Source organism: Lupinus angustifolius, unplaced genomic scaffold (genome assembly GCF_001865875.1).
Source record: "Lupinus angustifolius cultivar Tanjil unplaced genomic scaffold, LupAngTanjil_v1.0 Scaffold_50_60, whole genome shotgun sequence".
Classification (NCBI taxonomy): domain Eukaryota; kingdom Viridiplantae; phylum Streptophyta; class Magnoliopsida; order Fabales; family Fabaceae; genus Lupinus; species Lupinus angustifolius.
This window is the reverse complement of record NW_017722388.1, coordinates 4,905-20,015: the sequence shown is the minus strand read 5'-3', so window position 1 is coordinate 20,015 and position 15,111 is coordinate 4,905. Positions and strand designations below refer to the sequence as shown.

General features: G+C 29.9%; 1 protein-coding gene across 1 annotated transcript; it reads right to left on the bottom strand.

Moving 5' to 3' along the window:
• Nucleotides 1-1,914: 1,914 nt before the first annotated feature.
• On the bottom strand, nucleotides 1,915-4,186 carry LOC109338963 (transcription factor bHLH85-like). The gene is made up of 5 exons (XM_019576313.1): nucleotides 3,361-4,186; nucleotides 2,754-2,999; nucleotides 2,485-2,550; nucleotides 2,294-2,359; nucleotides 1,915-2,187 (listed from the first exon to the last, which is right to left on the bottom strand). Exons 1-5 carry the CDS (start codon nucleotides 3,970-3,972, stop codon nucleotides 2,089-2,091), a joined length of 1,089 nt encoding a protein of 362 aa, XP_019431858.1. The 5' UTR covers nucleotides 3,973-4,186; the 3' UTR covers nucleotides 1,915-2,088.
• Between the last annotated feature and the right edge of the window lie 10,925 nt (nucleotides 4,187-15,111).

The window sequence follows — 15,111 nt, the reverse complement described above, 5'->3', positions numbered from 1 at the left end:
ATTCAACTATGGCAGATTGCCTTTACAAGTATGAAACTTATGTAACTTGCAATCCAAACTCTGAATATATATAGAAGTATATAATGCTCTTTGTAAAAGTCTTTGAAACACTTGAAGCAACTTTGCAAAATTAACTTGAAAGTTTAAGAACAAGTTTTAGAAAGTTCAAAGATAAATTCTAAGAAAAAGTGTGAGAGTTTTTGAGAGTTGAGAGAAATTTGTATGAAAGTTGTGTGTTATACTCTTATCTTTTGTGTGAGAGTTTAGAGCCTTTATATAGAGTTTACAAACACCCTTTGAAGGTTTCTGAAAGTGTATGAACTTTGAAATCTGAAAAACACTTCCAACAGCTCTCAGTAATGAGTTACTCAAACTTTCTGTCCACTTGAAATTTGAATTTTACATTGAGTAATCGGTTACTCACTTTGAGTAATCGGTTACTCAAACTCTCTGTCCAACAGATACTTAAAAATTATTTTGAGTAATCGGTTACTCAGCTTTCAAAAATCAGTTTTTTAGTTGGATAACTCTTTTCTCACACATGTAACCTGTTACTCAATGAAGTAACCTGTCACACACTATTTTAGAAAAATGTTTTAAGTCTTTTAAAAGTGTCTCACATTTTCTAAAAAATAGTTTGAGCAATTATACTTGTATATACTTAAGAGTTTATGATAGAAGTACTTACAAAGACTTAATCTAATGTCTTGAAGCTTTATCTTCATTTGTCTTCATAAGTTATCTTCCTTTTCTTCTTTTTGGTGATGTTGGTGTCTTCATCAAAACTGTGTCAAGGTTAGGAGCAAGATCTTCTTCACAGTTCGTGAATCTCGTTTATTTATCAAACTCAATTTTCAGCTCAAATTCGACTCATTTGGTTTATGAATCAAGTTTATCAAGCTAAATAATGAATCAAGTTTCGAACGAATACCGAGTTGGTTTGATTTATTGTCAGTCCAATTGGAATTGACAATGAAATTATAGTCTCATATAGGAAATGAGTCTTAGCATCATAACACCATTTCAATTTTGGTAATCAACTTTTTTCATCCATTAAACTACCACAAATTATGTGCTGGTCATGATTAATAACCGTTTATAATTGATTCTGTTTCTACATAAAAAAAATGCATCATAAATTGAACTTAACCATCCATGACTTTTTCTTTGGTTATTAAATTGCACTATAGAATTGAATTCTTACATCCTTATTTATATGTGATACTTTTTGGAGGAAAAATTATATTCATAATCAGCTTTTATTTTCAAGTTTAAGAGAGTATTATATTTTATTTATTAATTATATTTTTATACTCATAATAGTCTAGAAAGAAAAAATAGTTGGGGAGCAAAATGTGAAGAATTAAGAATGATATAATAGCGAAATTGTAATAATTTTTTTTAAAAATCAACTATTTCATTAATTTATGTAAAATAAGATAAAATGGCACTCATACAATAAAGAACGAATCAGGTAATATCTTTCTCAAAAGTTATAAAAACATGCACATGCATAATAAAAACAATTTTACTAATCATTGCTACAGGGTACTCTTTAAAGAAAAGCATAGCCAACACAGAAAAATTGAAAAATATTTGGCTTTATATGAATGAATATATAGAAAAATTGAAAAATATTTGCCTTTATTTCAATGAATACAAACATTTTTCAATATTAAATTTGCATACGTGGGTTATTTAAACATCACCCTTTGGCAACAAACATACATAAATCAACAATATGTTTGTCTAATAGTGTAAGACTCTGCTAAATTCTATGAGGATCAAAGATTAAATATTCAATCTCTAGGAACAACAATTTTTGAAAAAGACAGTCACACACTCGAAAGGAAGTACTCTCTTATCTATAAGGTGAGAGGATATCCTTAGTAGTAAAAAAAAAAAAAGAGGAAAAAGAAAGTAGTGACCATTCTTTCTAGGATGGAAGTGCTGATATACTCAAATGTAATTAGCAAATAATAACAAGTCAGAACATATACATTGCTCAATTTTGTTTTATTTCTTCTATCGAACTGTTTTCGCATGGTTCCATGGTAAAATAAACATATCCACTCGCTACTTTAGAGCTCATAGCTGTGGAGAATTTTTCATGTTGAGATTGAATCCTATGCCAAGTCCATTATAAGTAAGTGGAGCATACATCCATAGATCATCAGAACTTAAAAGCTACAAAAGAAATAACCATAGTTATACACAGTTTTATTGTGTGTTGATTTCTAAATCTTTCTCACAAAACAATGTTTTTTTTACAATCTATGTCTCCTATATATACCTTGACCTGGAGCTGCAGAAATTTCACATAATTGACTGCATCTTCAAGCATTGTACTTATATCTACCTGTTTATACAACCATCTATTAAATTAATTTTCTCATCAAAACTCCAAGTAATGAACTTTAGCATTTACACCCACTACCAACCCACATTTGAAAACAAAAGTTATGCAAAACAATTAATATTTACCTTTGTTCCATTTGGGACAAGATTCTGTAAGATTTTAAGTCGTTCATTTATTCTCTCTCTTCTTTTCTGCAAGATTGAAGAAGAGAATAAGCATCATATCATAGACAAACTATATACTATATATATATTGTCAGAAAACTCTACTATATAGTTGCATAACATTATTTTTTTCTTCGGCTCAGCGGGCATGAGACTCTTACTTAACTAGGTTTGGTAAGAGTAAATGTATAATAAATAAGACATTGTATTTGAAGTAACAATTATTTTACCCTTGCATATAGACTCTGGGGATCTGTTGCGGATCCCCTACTTGCTCTTGTCTTTCCATTTGAGTTAAGAATTGATTTAGAACCTGAAGTATCCTCTCCACTATTTTCCTGAGAAGCATTATTATCTTCTGGGATGCTACTACTAGAGCTGTGTCCATCTGATCTTGTATTAAACTCTTCTGCCTCCTTCTTTTTGGCAAGTTTTTTATCCCTCTTGGACCGTGAATCTTTCATGCATCCTTGCACCTGAATGTCCAAAAGTGTTATAAACTTTCATGCACCTTAAATGTTGATTCATAGTGTTATTGAGATGAGGCTTATAACCCTAGAGATGATAGCATGAGTTCAAATAATTATGTTTTTTACATCAAATATAGGAGATGTTGTATTTTAGATGCATGTGTATTTTAAAAAGGGAGATATAGAGATTGATCTAAGATAAAGTTGTCAAATTATGATGCTCAAATAATGGAACTCATTTAATCCAGATGAGACAATATCTTAGGATTTTTTTCTTCTCAAAAGTGCTACCTGGATATGGAGATTAGGCTTTCCTACCTAACAATTTTAATTAATAAAAAAATCATTAAGATGAGACAAAACTTACATCTTTTGAAAGGTGAGGTTTTTTCTTCTGATTCACAAATTTGTTGTTTGTTTTATCATCAGCAAGCGCCTCTAGTTCTGCCACATGAAGCTTCCTTTTCGTGGGAAGAACAATAGATTCCACTAGACTGTGATAATAGTTCTCCAATCTCTCACTTCCCTCATCTTCATTCAAGTTGATATTATCTTCCATTAGAGTGTCAGAAAGCAAAGGGACAAAAGAGGTAAGAATATTTTTCTCATCCATGGATAAAGAAGTGTTATTTTCTAGTACACAATGATTAGGGTAACTAAAATAGTTGTTAGTATGACCCGGATTATTGGCAATGAAGATATTATCAACAGTGCAATTGCTACTATAACTACTTTCTTGAGAAATATACTGCAAACTTGAATTGTGATCATCTAAGGAATAAAACACAGTCTCATTTTCACCAGCTTCAGGAGCAGACAAAAATGTGGGTTGCATTTCAATGTTCAATTCATCATGTTCCCCTAGTAGAGATGAACTTTGGTCAAGAAATTGCCGTGAGTAAAAATCATGCTCCTCACTCAAAAACATTCTAAGAAAGCAATCCCAATCTCCATCAGGGAATGCTCCTAGAGATTCCATTATTATATTTTGTACTTCAAAAAAAATTGACTAAGAAAAGGAGAGAGGCTATTATTATGTGATTTAATGCCACTAAATAAGAGAAGTTATGTGTTTTGCTTGTCACAACAAAAGACTACAACACATTTATACCCAATCCCAAGATATTAAAAATATTAATATAAGGATTGACTCCATTTGCAAATATCATTTTTAGATGATAATTATTGTCATAAGGTCCTAGTTTTCTTTAACTAAACTAGGGATCAACAATGCGTTGATCTAATAGAGAAGGTCCCACTAAATTTCAGAATGATCAAAATGTTAAATACTCGATTCCTAAGAATAATACTTGTTATGAGAGGCAGTCGTACATTCCAAAATGAATTAATTTCGTAATTAAAAAGTTAAGAACACCTTTAATAATACCAAAAAAATTAGAGAGTTAAACTTAGAGCAAAATACAATTAATGCAAACGACAACTCATATGGGACTAAAGTTTCACTCCATGATAATTTATAATAATGTATATCTTCACTAGCCTTTAATCACCTTATTAGACTTAATAAAAACAATGTCATCATAATGGCAACGAGGGTCTAAGTCTAAGTGTAGTGTAATCATTCAGAGGAGACTAACTATGAACAATAAGCTATTAAATTAATGTTAACTAGAACTCAAGATAACATATATAGCGTACGCGTTTTTTTAATTTCGATATTGAACAACGAACGTGGGAAGCTAAGTCTCCACGAATAAAATAAACAAAACATTGAATTCTGTCAAGAAATAAACAAAACTAGGTCTTGGGTGGCTACATCGTGGGATGAGGCTAACATTCTTAAAAGTACTTCACAAACCGACATAGCAACTTTGGAGCACGCACATTATCTCATCCATGCAACAATTTCTTCTCCTTATTGAACTCCTAAAGTATCAACTAGTAATTGGATAGACCTGTAGGATCAATGTACAATCCGTTCAATAATATCTTGCATATCTTATCGTCTAGGCTGTACTAGGGAGCACTTCGATATCTAAATTAGTATGATTATAGTTAACACGACGAAAACATATATACAAATTCTACCCTAAACGAATGCACTCATCCATGTAACTTGAAAATTTTCAGAGAGAATGCACTCATCCATGTAGCTATAATTTATTTAATGGAAAACTGAAAATTAACTTCTGACTTTCATGAAAAAAAAAGTATCTTATTCAACTCAATATTCACGATGCATGTCATCTGGAACGTTTTCTCCAATTCTAAATTAAAAGGATTACTCGTACCCAATATCAAATTGCATTGACTGGATTAAGTAATAATTCACCAAAAAGAATGATCTAATTCATTTTTTTTGTTTCACCGATTTCAAAAATTGTAGATCAATAAACTGAATCGAACTTAATTAATTCACAAAATAAAATTTGAATCTCACCGTTAATCTGAAATAAATCAGTTTTCTCGATTTCGCTTTATTCGATTTCGCTTTATTCGATTTCATTAGATTAAACATTAGAATGAGGACCACTTATACCCTTACTTCTAAAAAACAACAACATGTTAGAGCTCAATTGAAAATTTAATGTCATGATTAATCTATTCGTTATATTATTTTCTTTCTCCCAAACAAATTGCCCTAATTATTCTCACTCCGTTTTTTGACACATCCAAACGAGGGAACAATTCCTGCTTTCTATCCATTCCTTGCCCTCTTGGCTTTCCTTTTCCTTTTTCTTGCTAACATATTTCTCAAGAATTAAAATTTTGGAATATTAAATAAAAAATGGATAGATATTTTTTCATTTGATACTAACTACTATTTTACAAGATAAAATAGTTTACATAGATTATAAACTTTTTATATTGTTAATATATTATTTATCATTTATATGTACGTTAACCATATGAAACTCTTAAATAAGAGTAATAAAATGAATGATAGATATATTAGTATGTAATTTTTTACATCAACAACACATTTATATTAAACTTTTTGTAAACTACCCAATATAATCACCAGTCAAACCTAAATTTATATGAAGATGAGGTGACCATTTTGTATCAAAGTGTTTCTTATATATATTAAGCTATTTTCACTTTAAATAACCTATCCACATTTCTACCTAACCATTCATAATTTCATTTTATTTATTTTTTAAAATTATGTTTAGTGAATGAAGAAATTGATAATTGAATATCAATAACCTTACTCTCTTATACTTTTGACTAAATGGGCAAGCAATTTTAAGTAGATGTGATGGGTTGGAAATTGATGAATGTGAGGGGTAATTTGAACAAATGTATTGTGAATGGTATAATGGACATTTGCAATTTTGGGTAGTCCTGTAACTATGATATCAATATAATTCAAAAAGTGATGAGTAGATAAAACATAAAACACTAATGGAACATAATGAAATGGTCCTAACTATCCTCCGAACCCAACAACAACAAAGTTCTAATTATGTATAGTCAAAAGTTAACATTAATCTTACTCTCAATGGTGAAAATAATTTGTATTACTTTACCATGAGTAAGCTCACCTTATTTTCTATGTATGTATGCTTTTATTTTGTCTTAAAATAAATATGAGAGAAATATCTACATGAATAAATATGATAACAATATAAAGATGAAGACAATAGTGTTAACCCTAGTAGCGAAAAAATAAAGATTTGAAAAAGACTATTAAAATATTAAATGAGAAGACAATTTTATTCATGTTCTTTAATCAGAATTAACATATTTTAATTATTCTTGAAGAGCAACTATAAATTTCTAAACCTATGTCCAATTTATTTAAAATAAATAAATAAAATTATATTTCTTCAAAATATAAGTCATAATCTTTAAACTTAATTGATAGATAGTTATTCTTTTGAATTAGGATGTGATATCCTCAACAATATTATTGAATTCAGAGGCCCAACAGTAATATATTTATTGAATATAAGATAACTGTATAACAACCACAATATTTATTTTTAAATATAGCATTACGTCATTTACGTGTGTGTACCTTCATTGTATCAATGCACCCAACGAGGACAATTAAGAATTCCAGAAGCATGAATTTTATTTTGAGAAATGATTGATATTGATACACAGAAAAGGCATCAAAAGGTGGTCTCGTGCTTCCATTTTTTAAAGTTTTGTGTGGGAAACTTTCCCCTTTTGTTTTTTTGGCACAACCACAAGAACTTATTGTAAGTTATAATGGCGTGTGATTCCTTTAATGTACATTTTTATAATTTTGATAATGTTCATGTTCTCAACCCGATTATGATTAAAAAGTAATCACTTGACTTAAAGTTATGATTAATTGACAAACCGATTGACTTCAAAGTGCTCAATAAACTTGGTTGATTATTGATCGTAACTATACAATATTGTAAAAAGTCTTATTAGTACTTAAATTATTGATCATAAATCAATGTAATTGAAATGTCATATAAAGGCTTGCATGTTAATGTTATGGAGATTTTCAAAAGCTCTTTAATGAATAGGACCATTGCCTTATTTTTATTTAATAAACTCAACTTATCAACACACTTACGTTACATAAACATTATATTTTTTCCTTTTTTATTATATCTATTCATTGTGAATAACTTTTCTGTTCCTATTTATCTGTCATGATTAGAAGTTGAAAAGTACATTAATTAAAATTTTACATGTTTATTATTATTTAATAATTTCTTAATTCACGTAAATAGTGAAAAAAATTAATGATAAAAAAGGGTAAAAGAGAAAATAGAAAACACAATAAATATAAACACCATTATTACATTTCTTAATAGATATTTTTTTTTACAATAGCACAAATAAATAGGAACTAATGTAATACTTCTCAAGGGATAGATAACATTCTCCTTATATTTTTCAACATACAATGCAATGTTCTTTTGTTTTACTGTACTTATTTTATGTAACACCTAACAACCTTAAAAAGTGTTCTAGTTTCCAAATGGATCAAATCAATTGATCCCACCATATATTACTCCATGTGTCAAAGTATTAAAATGAATTAAAATAGAAGGTTGGAGATATTATTTCATCCCTGTCGTAATACACTGAAACTAGATTTTACATTCAGAATAGAATAATATCTATTAGAGAGTTTGGACTTTGGAGCCAACTGAGATATCATATTAAAGATTAGAATTTCTCAAATTTCTCAGCAATTCAACAAATTATCTGAACAAAGCCGTTAAAAGTTAAAATACATTCACAACTTTCACTTCAGTGGTATATCCTTAGATTCCGCCGTTCCTATCGCTCCCAATCCTAACACGCGTCAAAAAATAGTTGTCTTTTCTCTATTTTTTATGGAAAAAAGTTGCCATGTATTAGTTATTCTTTGGAAATTGCACCGTCCATTGCACGACCTATGGAAGAGCTTGAACAAACCATATATTCCTCTAGAAAGATACTTTATTTCATGTTATATTTCATATGTTGTTTCTTATCAACAACAAAGATAACAATGATGAAAATTAAGAAAATAATAAAAAAATAATTTTTTAATCTATATGTCATACTTTTATTAAAATTGGGAGCAATATATATATATATATTAGGATATGAAATATTAGATCTTTATTATATTCCTCAACCCAACATTTGAGGAATTGGAAAAGGCGAAAGAATAAAATCTAGAAGCTCAACAAGACATGAAAATCATTTGAGATACTAAAGTATCTGTTTTTGTTCCCTTTTCCAAATCCTGTGTTTTTTTTATTACTGAGATTAGTTATTGAAAAACTAATACTATATTTTTATTGGGAGCACATCTTATGTCTTAAGATGTATGTCACTTAATATATTCTTTCATTTTTATTGGTTAGAAAATATAAAGTTAATATATATCATATTCATGTTTTATTTTTTTAACTAATAAAAATTAAATGATATACATATTGGGATAGAAGATGATGTACTCGTGTCCTCAACTTATTGTATCCTTTGCTCTTCAAAAGTAGTAGGTTTGTGTTAGGGTCCATCTCCAAAGTAGTGATTGTGATCCATTAAACTCAAATGACAGCAAATTCTATGTTATTATACTCTTGTTACCAACTGAACTAGCTTATAGTATTATATTAGTCTCATCATTCAGTGCATGCCATCTGAACATATAATTGTTTTTCTGTATATTATTGTATATAAATCATGTTTTGCCACAAAAATGTAATATTTTTTTTTACACATAAGTTTTGTTATTATTCTTTTTGGTACATAGTTTAGTTATATTCTTTTTGGTACATAGTTTAGTTATATATATATCTTAATACTAAATAAATAAGATATTAAATAAAAAACAATAATGCATTGAGTATGTTGAAAATATTCATCATTTCATATATTAATTTAATGTAAATAGAAGAATTAGAAGGAAGATTGAGTAAAAATATTTATAATTGTTTAAAAATTAACTTCATTACAAACTCATTGCAAAAATTATTTCATGATAATTACACAATATATTATCTCTATAAATAGTATAAATATAAATAAATAACTTTTTCAAATTTTTATTTACAGTAAATGACTTTGTTACCAAAATACATTTATTTGCTCAAACAATTTGAGTTAATATAAAAATAATTTAGTTTCATTAGTGAATGATAATTTTAATAAATTATCTGTTGAGAAATCTTTTTGATGAACAAGAAAGATGAGACATTCATGAATGAGAAAGATAAGAAAAACTTAAAGCTTGAAGAAGAAAAAAAAATAATAGAATCATAACTTTATTGAATTAAATAATATTTCTCCTCATCATATTGAATTGAACGAGTGATATTTTACAATGAAAGTAAACTATATATACATGTAAACAAACCTTAATTAACTAAAACCACTAAAACTAACTCTAACTAGCCTAATCCAATGTCAACCCAAATATTGTAAGACTGAGATTGCAACTAAGAGGGGGAGGGGTGAATAAGTTGATTATAAATTATGACCACTTTTTCTGCAAAATGAAGAGTTAAAGTGCAGCGGATAATATTGCAGAAAATAAGCAAGAATAAATCAAAGAGGTAAGGGAGAAGAGAGTACATAGATGTTTTATACTGGTTCACCTTCTTGTCCACCGAAGACTACGTCTAGTACTCTTGCAACACAAGAGATTTTCCACTAAATATTATGAGTTGTAATTACAATATCTCACCTCAAGATCTCTATGTACCTTACACACTCACTAATACTTATACTCTTGGAAAACACATTTCCAAGTAACTTTATCCCCTTTCTATTCACACCCTTGTGAAAGAAAGTAATTACAATGAATAAAGAATTACAATGATGACTTGGATTGTCTTTACAAGTATGAAATATAATAACACTTGCAATCCAATTAAATCTTTTGTATACTTAGTAATAATGCTCTTTAAGTTTACAAAACTTTGAAACACTTTACTTCAAGCAACTCAGAAAAATAACTTTGAAAGTTTGAGTTCAAGTTGCTAGAAGTGCAGAAAACTATTTCAAAAAAGTGTAGGAAAGTTGTGAGAAAAGTGTGAAAGAGTTGTTAAATGATTGTGAATTCTAAGGCCTTTAAATAGGCTTTTCAATCAATCATTGTGCTTTATGAAATAGTAGGAGTTGTTTGGAATGAATGCATTTTGTTTGGAATGAAAACCCTTGAGTTTCAAATATGAAAAGCTGATGTAACATCTCTCAGTAACCGATTACATCAAGTGGGTAATCGGTTACCCAAACACGACGTTTTGAAAAATTACATTGAGTAATCGGTTACTCACTTGAGTAATTGGTTACTCAAACTTTTTGTCTAACATTGAATTAAAATTCACTTAGAGTAATCGATTACTCAAATTTGAGTAATCGGTTACTCCAATTCAAATTCTGTTGGATAACTGATTCTCACTAATGGAACCTGTTACTCAAATTTTAGTAACCTGTTACATAGTTATTTGAAAAATGTTTTCATTTAAAACTTGAAGTGTTTCAATTTCTTTGAAAATATTTGGAGCATTACTACTTTGGTATATTAAAGAGTATAGGATAGAAGTACCTATTTAGACTTAGACTAATTGTCTTGAAGCTTTAATCTTCTTGGTCTTCATAAGTAATCTTCATTTTCTTCTTTTTGGTGATGTTGGTGTTTTCATCAAAACCTTGCCAAAGTCAGGAACAAAGATCTTCTTCACAATCTCCCCATTTTTGATGATGACAAACCAAGATCGTTTTGACAGTGTAGTTTTCTTGAGAGCGGCATACTTTGAGATATGTTGAAGTTTGACTTGAGTATGCTCCCCTATCTTGTATGCTCCCTTTTTCTTTTGGAGTAATGTGCCTGAAATAATTTTACAGAAAATACACTTCTCCCAACTTTTCTTCCCCTTTTGACTTCATCAAAAAGTAGAAAAACAAAGAGATTTCAGCACAATATATATAACATACATACACTTATATATCAAGATATATCAATATAATATCATATACTCATGTATAGATCAAGATATAGATAAGAAAGTATTGCAATGCATAAATAAGATGTTTCAAACATGTATCTAGGAATGGAACAGTAAAGCACAAAAAAAAACATCATAAAGTAACTTGTCCATGAATATGCAGCAATAACTTAAAAACAACAAATAAACAGAATTAAAAATTTGTCCGAATTTTGAAAGCAATACAACAAGAATATCCTAACAACAGATATTCTAAGACTCAGGCTCATAATTGTCTTCATCAATATCCACGCTATCCATCCTAGAGGAGAGGCAATGAAATTCATATTGGATTTGTTGATTCTGAAAGTCGAGAGCATCCATCCGGTTAGTGATGTAGCCTTGGAGAGAAAACAACTCATCCATAATCATTTGGTTCGTAGGCATGGCAGCAGATGAGGAAGATTGAGCATGAAACTCAGACGGTTGTGGTTCAGGAGGGTTAGGAGGTTCAAGTTCAGATGGTTCAGCAGTAGCAGTCGGTTTATCGGTTCTATGTTTATAGGTGCGGGTTCGAGGATCTTGAGTGAAACACATCAATTTGGATTTCTCGAAGATTCAGAGGCACCTTTGTTTCACCATTTGTAGAAACACTGAAATGTTGAAGAATGTTGGTTATGAAGATTGCATATGGCAAAGGACTTTAAGTACCTCTAACAGTCCACATTTGTCTCATTTTTATTAGAGTCCAATTGATCTTGATGTTAAACTTTAAAGCATACATCAATTGAAGTTCTATGTCACTTATTTGAGAATGATTTTAAAATTTTGGTAAGATGACATAACTAAAAAATAAATGAAGCAAACGGTCCTCCAGCTTGAGATATCCAGCAGATAGGATGTCTCAGTTTTTGACGGTATCACCAAAGTCCTATTGCTTACACATTTCTATTTCCCATTTTGAAAGTCTACATAAAGTATGATAAAAATCCTTTCGATCATAATTATTCCATTCACACACAAGGCGAAACCCGTTATGCTACCTTGAAAGGGTATGTTACACAACAATGAACTAAAGGTTGTAAGATCCAAAACAATGTCTTTTCCTTTGACATAAGAAGTAAGATGATTTTTCCGAAAGTTCATGTTACAGTAAAATACTCTCACAAGTTCTGGATAAATTTCATTTGTCTCACAACAAAAATCAAAAAGGTTTTATTGACGTAAAAGATAAGGGAAAAGAAAATCTTCAAACTCAAATTCCAACATTATCGAATTTTGGAGTGATAATAGTGCGTCCATGGAAGTGTTCTTCAAACACTTTGCGTTGTTCCTCATTAGCTAGAAGCTTTGCCAAATCCAGAGGGTTGGACTCCATAGAAGTAGTTCCTTGCATCTTTTGAGTTGTGGAGGTGCGTTGCTTCTTGGTTTTTGAAGAGGAGGCCATGGATTTTCGGTCTTGAAGGTTTAGGTTTTGAGGTTTTGGAGATTTGAGGGTTTTTTATTTAGGTTACTAAACACGAAAATGATGGTTTAGAAGTAAAAATGTGATAAGAATAGACACAAAAATCACTTAATATCGATCAAAAACGAAGATTTTAGGGTTTGAGAGGGAGGGTTGAGCAAGAGAAAGCACAAGTTGATGAGGAATATGAGTTTGAAAAAGTTTACAAATGCAGAAAAAATACATATATAACAACATAAAGTAATCGGTTACTCACTTTGAGTAATCAGTTACTCAAATTAAATTTTTTTAAAATTTTCAAACAGCAACTCAGAGTAATCGGTTACTGAAACACGTTGTTCAACCCTGTAATCGGTTACTCTCCAGTGTAATCGATTACTAACACCAGAAAAACTTATTTTTAGGCAAAATTAAGCTATGAAAATGATTTTTAACCCAAAAATTGAAAATTTTAATCATAAATAAACTCATTTAATTTCAAGTAGGCATGAAATAGATATAATGAAGCATACATATAATCATATATAAGCATTTAAGATAAGTATGGTTCATCAAGAGTGCCTAATTCTCGTCTAATTTTATAGAAATGTTCTTTTGCCAAAGGTTTAGTGAATATATCTGCTAGTTGGTTATGAGTATCAACAAATTCTACAGACACATCCTTCTTTTGGACATGGTCCCTAAGGAAGTGATGCCTTATATCAATGTGTTTGGTTCTTGAATGCATAACTAGATTTTTTGTGACGTTTATTGCACTAATATTGTCACATTTTAGAGGAGTGCAACCCAAGTCTAAACCATAATCTCGTAATTGTTGCTTAAGCCACAACACTTGGGCACAACAACTACCTGCTGCAATATATTCAGCTTTAGCAATGCTTAGGACTACACATGCTTGTTTCTTACATGACCAAGAAACTAAAGCATTCCCTAAAATATGACAAGTACCACTTGTACTTTTCCTCTCAGTTTTGCATCCTACAAAGTCTGAATCTGAATATCCAATCAAGTCACATATACTTCCTTTTGGATACCATAGTCCAACATTAGTTGTGCCTTTAAGATATTTCATGATTATCTTAACAACAACTAAGTATGATTCTTTTAGTTTAGATTGATAGCAAGCACACATACACACACTAAACATGATATCAGGTCTACTGGCAATTAAGTATAAAAGAGATCCAATCATACCTCGACACTTTGATATCTCGATGGATTTTCCTGCTTCATCCATATCGATGTAAGTTCCAAATCCCATAGGAGTAGCTATTGGCTTGCATCCATCCATGTCAAATCTTTTTAGCAAATCTTTGCAGTATTTGGATTGACTTACGAAAATACTATTATCAAACTGTTTGATTTGTAACCCAAGGAAGTCAGTTAACTTCCCCATCATAGGCATTTCAAACTCTTCTTACATCATATTGCCAAAATCACTACATAGCAACTCATTAGTAGAACAAAAAATAATATCATCTACATAAATTTGAACAAGTAGAGTATGATGATTTATTTTCTTTATGAATAGAGTAGTGTCGACCTTTTCTTTGTTGAAACTTTTTTCAAGTACAAAATTAGTTAGACGATCATATCATGCGTGAGGAGCTTGCTTTAAGCCATAGAGAGTTTTTTTTTTAATTTGTAGACATAAGAAGGATGTTTGTAATCTTCAAAATCAGAAGGTTGTTCAACAAACACTTCTTCTTGAATGTAGCCATTGAGGAAAACACTGTTTACATCCATTTGATATAACTGAAAATTCAAAGAGCAAGCATATGCAAGTAATAGACTAATAGCTTCAAGTCTAGCGACCGAAGCAAATGTTTCATCAAAATCAATACCTTCTTTCTGATCGTATCCTTGGGCTACTAGTCTAGGTTTATTTCTAACTATAATATCATTGTCATAAGGTTTATTTCTAAATATCCACCGAGTTCCAATAACATGCATATTTTTAGGTCTAGGAACAAGTTCTCAAACTTTGTTTCTCTCAAACCAGTTTAATTCTTCTTGCATAGCAAGAATCTAGTGTTCATCATTGATTGCTTCATCAATCTTGGAGAATTCGATTTGAAAGACGAAGATCATGTTAAGGCAATTTTTATCAAGCATTCGTTGGGTTGTAATACCGTATTTAATTCAGTAATAATATTTTTAATACATTAGTTTTGATATCGACAGCCTTAGATTTTAAAAACAGAGAAGGAAAGACATTGCTCGTTAGCTACTTAACACGCTATATTAAATGAGAGAGCACGGAGAGTAATGA

Excerpts from the sequence above, each read along its gene's own strand:
- LOC109338963 (XM_019576313.1), bottom strand. The coding sequence starts at position 3,972 with ATGGAATCTCTAGGAGCATTCCCTGATGGAGATTGGGATTGCTTTCTT. Across the intron at positions 2,551-2,753 it reads CCCAGAGTCTATATGCAAGG|AAAAGAAGAGAGAGAATAAA; the intron begins GTAAAATAATTG and ends TCAATCTTGCAG. Across the intron at positions 2,188-2,293 it reads TTCTGCAGCTCCAGGTCAAG|CTTTTAAGTTCTGATGATCT; the intron begins GTATATATAGGA and ends TTTCTTTTGTAG.